General features: G+C 38.5%; 1 protein-coding gene across 2 annotated transcripts in view; it reads left to right on the top strand.

Moving 5' to 3' along the window:
- Kpna3 (karyopherin subunit alpha 3) overlaps nucleotides 1–9,110 on the top strand; it is a 91,180-nt gene that overhangs the window by 78,493 nt on the left and 3,577 nt on the right. For both annotated transcript variants that reach the window (XM_029469010.1, XM_021181469.2), the window contains exons 11-15: nucleotides 3,083–3,214; nucleotides 4,286–4,414; nucleotides 6,417–6,521; nucleotides 6,619–6,690; nucleotides 6,851–7,013. In XM_029469010.1, the coding sequence (XP_029324870.1) occupies nucleotides 3,083–3,214; nucleotides 4,286–4,414; nucleotides 6,417–6,521; nucleotides 6,619–6,690; nucleotides 6,851–7,013 (601 nt within the window). The remainder of the gene's footprint in view (nucleotides 1–3,082; nucleotides 3,215–4,285; nucleotides 4,415–6,416; nucleotides 6,522–6,618; nucleotides 6,691–6,850; nucleotides 7,014–9,110) is intronic.

The following is a 9,110-nucleotide window of genomic DNA, read 5'->3' as shown; positions in this document are numbered from 1 at the left end:
GAGGCTCTAGGGAACCTGGACAGATAATCTAGGTTAAAAGTTGAGCACAGACACCTTAGGGAGGCTCTAGGGAACCTGGACAGATAATCTAGGTTCTGTTTTGGGGCTGATGAGAAGGCAGACGCTGGCAGACGCTCCTCCCAAGCCTGGGTTCTGCTCCAGGGGAGATCTTTTCCCTGTAAAAGTTCAGCGTCTAGGAAGCCCAGACTCTACTGGGTATTTTAAGTCTTGTAGTCAAAGTATTTCCTAGCACAGCTAGGCACAGTCCATGTGTTGATTGCCTGTTCCCAGTTTATTCTAATTTCTCACCATGTATTTGCAGATTCAGGACTACAGATCTTCCCTATATTATGATCACACCTAATGTCCATCCTAACTTATGGTTCAAATTCTGTGTCTGGAAACAGTCCCTATAGTTAATGACAATACCTACATGTTAAAATCCACTGTTATAACTTACATGGCCACCAAACATTAGTAATCTTCTATAGATCAAGAAAATGTTTCTAACCATAATTGTCATGCATCTAATTCACAACCAGAACGCCCAAGATTAAAAAGGTTTTCTACAATAAACTTAACAAATAACTTAACACAGACATGGGGATGCAGGCACTCACACTTCACCAAGCTATGCTTGGGGAAACTGCACATGTTGAGTGCCACTGAAGGCATTCTTTGCTAAACTGTGGTTCCTTCCAGGGTCTTGGGTGTTTTTTTAAGAAAACTTAACACAGTAGGGCATAGCTGTTTCAACTCTGCTTTTTCCTGGGACTCTTGACGACACAGATATCAGCTTTGTTGTAAGGCTGCAAGTCAGGTCCCTTGGCTCTGCTCCTTTCAGTCATTTTGTTATTGTGACTTAGTGTCTTAGTTAGTGTTCTATTGCTGTGTAGAGACACCATGACCACAGCAGTTCATACAAAGGAAACCATTTGATTGGGGCTTGGTTACAGCTTCAGAGGCCTACTTCATTGTCATCATGGCAGGGAGCATGGCAATGTGCAAACAGACATGGTGTTAGACAAATAGCTGAGAGTTCTACATCCAGATGCTCAGATAGCAAGAAGAGAGAGAGAAGAGGCCTGGTTTGGGCTTTTGAAACTCAAACCTACCCTCAATGATAACATTTCCTTTAACAAGGCCGGCCATCCCTTCTAATCCTTTGACAGTAGAGCCACTTCCTGTTGACTAAGCATCTAAATACAGGAGCTGATGGGAGCCATTCTTAGTCAGACCACCACACTTAGATTTTATTTCTAATCTTTCCTTTGATGCAGCTCTTGAGTTCCTTTGATTTTTCTCCTCTGGAATGCCCCCACTGAGAGCTTCAGTTTCAAACATGATTATAATTGTTACCCTTCCCTTCTTTCTTGTTCTTTACTCTCCACCTCATCTCACACTTGGCATAATACAGATCCAAATTAGTATTTAAGTGTTTTCTTCTTACAGATAATTTGAAATTGCTCGCATGGTTCTTAATAATGCTGAAGATGAAGATTATGTGTGTCTTGTGTCTCTGACTCACATGCTCTCCTAAGAGATACGTAATTCAGTAGCTGCTTTTACTTTTTGGCCACAAAATACAAAATTTGGACCCTTAATAGAAAGGTCTCTGGATTTCAAATAGGTTGAATGGTGCTTTTGCCTCAGAAGACACCAAGGAAGAACGCATACCAATTTTGTGTTCAGAATCAGTTTTTTAGATCCTATAAGCACTCACCCTATTGGTTTTGTTCTCATAGTTGAAAACTTCAGATGGATGAGGGTGAGGCTTAATTTGGGTTTTGGAGTCTCCTTGAGCCAGGTTGCTCATTCTCACTATGTAGCAGAGGATGGCTTTGACTCCTGCTCTCCAGGTTCCGACTCCTCAGTATTGGCGGTCACAGATGTGTGCTATCACAGGCTGCACAACGTGATGATGCTTGTTGCTTTTCATTTGAGGGTCTATGTCAAGGTCAAGGGCCAAGTCATTCCTTAATGTATTCACTTTTAGTAGTCAGAAAAATTGTACTACTGAATGAAGGAAGGGCTCTGGCAGGCCCAAGCATGGCAAACAGTACTAGCAGGCCTTCCCCTTCCCCGTCGTTTTCCCTTGTAAACCATGGATTGCACCCCTAAAGGTAGCCACCAAGGTCTATTCCTTTGGACACTTTCTTGTGCCAGACTCATTATTACAGCTGGTCACCAAAGTCCAACTGTCACAGTATTGAAGTGCAGCAATCAAAAGCCACCCTAATTAGCATGCCCAATCAAAGCAAGCCTTATTCTATCCCATTCTAACAGAGGCACCCACCATCCCTTTCTCTTAAAAGTCACGCTTGAAAGATTGTTTGCTGCCTACGTTAGAATCAGTCACTTTACTTAATAAAAGATCTCTCTGTGAAAATAGGAGTTTGCACATGATAATCCGGGCTCTGGGAGGAAGCACTCTACTGTGTGCAGATCCTTTCACTGAACATACTGAACCAGTAAAGTGGATGCGTGGATATTATTGCGATCTTCTAGACTTGAGGCAGTACAATGATTTGGCCTCACGTGAAATAGATCATAGTTATTTTAGTACCTAATTTTTGGGCCCAGGGAGAAATACTGCTTGTTTAACAATTTATTATTTACTGTTGTATAATAATAGATTATTTATTATTATTATGTCTATGTCTGAACTCTGCACCTGTGTGGAGGTCAAAAGATGACTTTGTCTGGTTGGTTCTCGCCTTCCACCTTTGTGTAGATGGAACTCAGCTTACCAGGCTAGTTTGCAAACCCGTTGCTTGTGAAGCTGTCTTGCCAGCCATTTTTTTGTTTTGTTTTGTTTTGTTTTGTTTTGTTTTGTTTTTTGTTTTTTGTTTTTTGTTTTGTTTTCTTTTGTTTTTTATCTGTCTGGTACATAAAGTCAAACTGGAAAAGAAGCATCCTAGACTTCTGTCTCATGTTTATGAAGAGTGATCTCAGGTAGACACTGAGAGAAAAATAGGGTTTTATCTACCAATACAAGGATGCCTCACCAACAAGTTAAAGTAAAAACTGTTTTTCTGTTACAAGTCCTCAAATTTCTTTTTCCTGTTTTTATATCCTGTAGATTCTTGTAGACACTGTTTGGGCGCTGTCATACTTGACAGACGGGGGAAATGAGCAAATACAGATGGTTATAGATTCGGGGGTTGTACCCTTCCTCGTACCCCTTCTGAGCCACCAGGAAGTCAAAGTTCAAGTAAGTATTGTCATTTTTTTCATATTAAATAATTCATATGATCAGCCTTCTACAACCAATATTCAGTTAAGTCCAACAGCATGAACCCAAATTTGTTTGTTTTCTTAATTCATCAGCATTTCAGTTGTGTGTATCTCAGAGTATATAGCCCTGTATGTATTCCATTGTCATTTCAACCAGACAGAAATAAAACTGCTGATGTCCACAAATTGCTTTTCTAGTATCCTGTTAGGGACAGCATGGTGCATATCTGATGCCTGCGTTCTCCTTCATCCCCTTCTGCTGGATTCCTGGGTTCCTTCTCCATCCTTGCTGCTGAATGCTTAGGCTCCTCCTTCATCTTGCTCTGTTTCAGGTCCCTTTTCTTTTCACTGAAGTCTTCAGTCTGCCTTTGGTCTAGTATCCTAACTGCATACCTTTTGCTGTGCTCTGCTTAGGGGTTGTTTTAAATTCTGCTCATCATACTTCTCTGCCAAATGTTTTACCAGCTAAAAATAAATGCTGACCCAGAATGACATTAAATATATTAAATGCAGGACTGTATATGACGTGGTAGACACAAATGCATGCTAATTCAGAACAATATTAAAGTCTATGGGACCTGTTTAGTGATGAATAAGAACTGTTTTAAAGATGGGACTTCATAATTTTTAGTTTTCGCTATTTAAAAAACTTTCCTAGGAAGTTTTCTGTGGAGTTCAATAATTTTCCACTGGGGGCTGGTGAGATGGCTCAGGGGGTAGGAGCACTGATTGTTCTTCCGAAGGAACTGAGTTCAAATCCCAGCAACCACATGGTGGCTCACAACCATCTGTAATGAGATCTGATTCCCTCTTCTGGTGTGTCTGAAGTCAGCTACAGTGCACTTATGTATAATAATAGATAAATCTTAAAAAATAATAACACAAGAAATTACTGTTTAAAAGTCATTGCTTGGTTTGCTTATGGCTTTGTTGTAGGGATGGAATAAATGTTAATTTTTTGTTCCTCACAGACTCTCAAGAATTAATGAAAAAGACGGAAACAACAATTTCATTATAAACATGTTTAAAATGTCCCTTCCTCCTTCAGACTGCAGCACTCCGAGCGGTTGGGAACATAGTGACCGGCACTGATGAGCAGACCCAGGTGGTTCTCAACTGTGACGTCCTGTCCCACTTCCCAAACCTCCTGTCACATCCAAAAGAGAAAATAAACAAGGTACAGGCATGCGCTGTTTCTTCTCCCCTCTATGACGCTTTCCTCGTTGCTATTAGGATGTTTATTCAGAATCATGACACCCCAGGGGAGAGATCTTTGTCACGGTTTTACTGTTTCATCTACTGTCTCATCACTGTCTGCTTCCTTTAGTCCCACTCTCATCATAGAATAAAAATAGTGAATATTTGGACTTTTTATGTTTAAATATGTTGAGCAATATTGGTAATTATTAAGTTATTAACCAGTATACAAAAAATACATACAAAATCTCCCACAAAAATAACTGGTATTTTTAAAAAATAAACATGAAGACCTTAGAGTATCTTGTCTTCTTTCAAAGATCATAAAATGTATTCCTTTAAAGTTTTGAATATATATATATATATATACACACACACACACACACACAAATGTATTTGTAATTGGATAGCAGACACTTAAGCAGTTTTATGTCTTGTTTTAAAGTTCATTCATTTAATAGAATGTTAGAGCTGTGTGTGTGTGTGTGTGTGTGTGTGTATGTTTATGTGTGTGAGGGGGAAGGACCAAGGTCAGCATCACTTATCTTTCTCAGTTACTCCCTACATTGTATTTTGAAAAATGACTTTTATTATTTTTAATTCTGTGTATGGGTGGGTGGGCATGTGCATATATGCAGGTGCCAGTAGAGGTCAGAAGCAGCCCCTCCCCTCCCTGAGCTGGTGGTGGTCCAGGAGGTGACTGAGCTGTCCAGGTGTTCCTAGGAGCTGGGCTCTGGTTTTGGAGAACAGACCATGTTCTCACCTTCTGTTTTGAAGCAATGTCTTTCACTGGACCTGAGCACTACATATCCTTTTGTGTCTCTGCCTCACCAGTGCTTGGGTTACAGATATGTGTCAGTGAGCCTAGGTTCTAGATGGGTGTTAGAGATCTAGTCAGGGCTCATGCTCGTATGGCAGACACTTCACCACCTCAGCCTCCTCCCAAGCAAGCCTTGACCTAATTTGCTTTTATGGCCGAATAAGTCACTCTGTTGGGTGTTATACCACATTTTTCTCATTTACCTGTTGAATGACACTGGGGTTGTTGCCACTGCTTGGCTATTGTGAATAAAGTTGCAGAAAATGCTGACATATCAGTAACTTTCAAGTCTTTGATTTAGTTTACTCTCTGATGTTGCTAGAAGTTGCTGCAGTCATGGTAATTGTGTGGTAGTTTTTTGAGGACCCTTTAAACTATTTTCCCTTATGGCTGTACTTTACAGTTTATTAGGGTTTCATTTTCTCTCAAGTGTGTGGCTATAGCTGTTGGTCACTATGTGTCTCGAGTAGGTGCTGAGTACCTGAACACAGGTCCTCATGTTCTTGTAGAAGGCACCTTATCCACTGAACCTTCTCCCCTGACCTAATGCTTTAAAATAAATATCTTGTAGTGGAAGTAGTTTTGACAAGAATTTGGAAATTCCAATCTTTGAAGGGCATGCCTTTCAAAATGAGCTAAGACAACTCTGTGGGGAAAGGTCTGGGGCTGCTTTACTTGCTGTTGTATCTACTTAGAATTATGCCTAGCTTAAAGTAGGCTTACAGATCATTAAATAAACACTGGGTTTAGTGGACATACGAGTATCACGAATGGAAGCTTCCTTCCTCTTTACTTAACTGGGAAGTCTGAATTGGCTAAATAGCAGGTAGAATGCTTGCCTTGTATAACTGACAACCTGAGTTGTATCTGTGGAACCACATGATGGAAGGAGAGAACCAAATCTCAAAAGTTAGAATTTGTCTGACCTGCACATACGCAGATGTGCACAACCTTTGCTTATATATCAAAACTAGAATTGCATACAGCAATAGTAAGTAAAATTAAAAGGGCAGTCTTGTGCAACCAATCACTTTTTAGATTTGGCCACTTTAACACTACTCAGGAGATTTTTGTTATCAAATATTTAAAATATTAAAGAGAAAAATAAAAACATTAAAAGTAGCTTTTTCAATAAAAGTGGTCCATATTTTGTTCACTACAGGAAGCAGTATGGTTCCTTTCCAATATAACAGCAGGCAATCAGCAGCAAGTTCAAGCTGTAATAGATGCTGGGTTAATCCCTATGATTATTCATCAGCTCGCTAAGGTCAGTTATATTATAAATTCATTATTTATCTTAAGTTTCTACAACCCACATGTTTTTGATAAAGAGCTTACTTTGCGAAATTGTTTTTACATTTTAGGGGGACTTCGGAACACAAAAGGAAGCTGCTTGGGCAATTAGCAACTTAACAATAAGTGGCAGAAAAGATCAAGTGAGTTTGAGAAAATTTAACTTGTCACTTTACTAATTTCAGCAAGGGCACTTCTTTCTTATTTTTATAAGTTACTAGATGTTTTCGTCTGGATACTGCAGTTGTTAGAGGAAAAAGAATTAACATATATTAAAGATATTTCTTCTCTTGTATTGTCTAGGTTGAATACCTTGTACAGCAGAATGTAATACCACCATTCTGTAACTTACTGTCAGTTAAAGATTCTCAAGTGGTGCAGGTGGTTCTAGATGGTCTTAAAAACATCCTGATAATGGCTGGTGATGAAGCAAGCACAATAGCTGAGATCATAGAAGAGTGTGGAGGTAAGGAGTCCCCCTGGAATCCAAAAACACTAGTCCTCTGAGTTCAGTTTATCTAGAGGACAACTGAGGGCACACTGTTAATAAATGGTCATTGTTGCTGGTCTTATCCATATTAGCATTACTAAAGGATTTTTTAAAAAAAGAAAACATTAGTTCATATTTTGGAAATACACAAGTTATGGAATCAACTTTCCTGGAAATTGATGGATTTTAGGAAATATTCATTAGTCATTTGTTTTCCATTGTCAAATTAAGACTGAGGTTTGAGTGCTTATGGGGAAAAATAGTTTTTTTTAGCTCAGAGTTTTGGAAAGTGACAAAGCGTCAAGGACAAAATGGTTTGAGTGTATGTGTGTGTGCCAAGCACACATGGAAGAGAATAGTGAGTCAGGGACAGATGCAGTGTTTTTCACTAACTTCCTATTGTGAGATGAAACTAAGGAAGGTCTACAAAGGTTTTACTAAGTCTTCTAAAGACCAGATCCCAGGACTGAACCATCAGAGGGCCCCACTTTTTAATGATTCTTAACGCCCTCCGAACTACTCTATACTGAAAATCAAACCACAGCCAAATCATAGTTCCACTTGATGTCACAGTGTACCAGAGTGTGTGCGTGGCCTGATGTGGACCACTAGAATAGTAAAAGCTCTGTTGAATCCAGCATTTCAACTCTGGACAAAGCAAACACATTTATTCTTGTTGCACATATTACTGTGGGACTGGGTGGACTCTGTCTACTTTGGGAGGTTGCCTGGTTGTGTTCATCTTGTTCATCTTGTTTGAATTCTGTAAGTTGAAGAGGCTTTTAGGCTTGCTACAAAAGCATGTTGAAGATAAGAGGACAGAAGTTATTAAATATTTTCATTTACCTATTCAGTATGTACTAAAGTGTCCAGACATTAAGATGTTTCTTTTACTACAATTTAGTGATTTGTGTGTTTGTATTTTTTGTTACTTATATGGATAGTTTACACCACTTATGCTTTAGAGAAAAAAATGCAATAGCCATCACAGGTCAGTAAAAGCAAAAAGGTATGTGGGAGTTTTGTCCAAATTCATATAAAGAGTGTCAGTAGAAGCAAAACTAACATGGAGGTCATCTGACTATTAATTCATATTCATACTTGTCTTAAGATAGCTATTATTTCTAAGATATTAAAAATTAGCTTCATAGTCAAGTTCATAACTTAGAAAGTTTGAATAACTTGAATTATTTCTCTTTAGTGTTTAAAACTGTATTTGTTTGTACTGCTGTAATAATCACAACATACAATCTTATTAAGCATTTTGCATTTATTATTGTTGATACCTATTTCCCTACTTTTCTGATTTGTATATTATGTTTTAAAAATGAACTATTCCAATATGTTTGAAAGAAAGATATCTCGAGGATGAATACTAAGGTTTTACGTTTACTAATGTGTGCATATCTAGTACATGAAGTACATGCTGCATTAGAAATTCAAAAGATATTCTGAAATGAGCCCGGGTGTGCACACCTATATGCAGCACTTAATAGACAAGAGGACTGCAAGTTCAAGTCCAGGCTTGACTGCCCAGGCCTTGTCTCATAAAACCAGAACAGAGATCAGTGATTAGTGTTCTCTTTATACCTGTGGATCATAATCTATTTNCTTTTTTTTTTTTTTGAGTGTTTTGTGGGTTTTTTTTTTGTTTTGTTTTTTGTTTTTTTGTTTTTCAAGACAGGGTTTCTCTGTATCCCTGGCTGTCCTGGAACTCACTCTGTAGACCAGACTGGCCTCGAACTCAGAAATCTGCCTGCCTCTGCCTCCCAAGTGCTGGGATTAAAATGAAGTGTTTTTTCATGTAAAGGTTCCTTCAGTTATTAAGTTCTAAAAACTTAAATTTCACAGTCATGAAATAGCATGCAGAAAAAAATAGAAGACAAAAGATATGATATGCTATATCATGTTTAAAATGTAACATTCTGGGAGGTTTTCAGATCTTGTACTGGCACTAACTTGCCATGCAACCAAAAACAAACTCGATCAGATCTCTGTCAGATGGAATGTTTTGGTGGTTGTTTTTGTTTTTTAGTTTTGTTGTTGTTATAAAAACATTAAAGGGAAAGGACT

The sequence above is a fragment of the Mus caroli genome, chromosome 14, assembly GCF_900094665.2.
Source record: "Mus caroli chromosome 14, CAROLI_EIJ_v1.1, whole genome shotgun sequence".
NCBI classification, from domain to species: Eukaryota; Metazoa; Chordata; class Mammalia; order Rodentia; family Muridae; genus Mus; species Mus caroli.
This window is presented reverse-complemented; position numbering and strand designations above follow the sequence as displayed.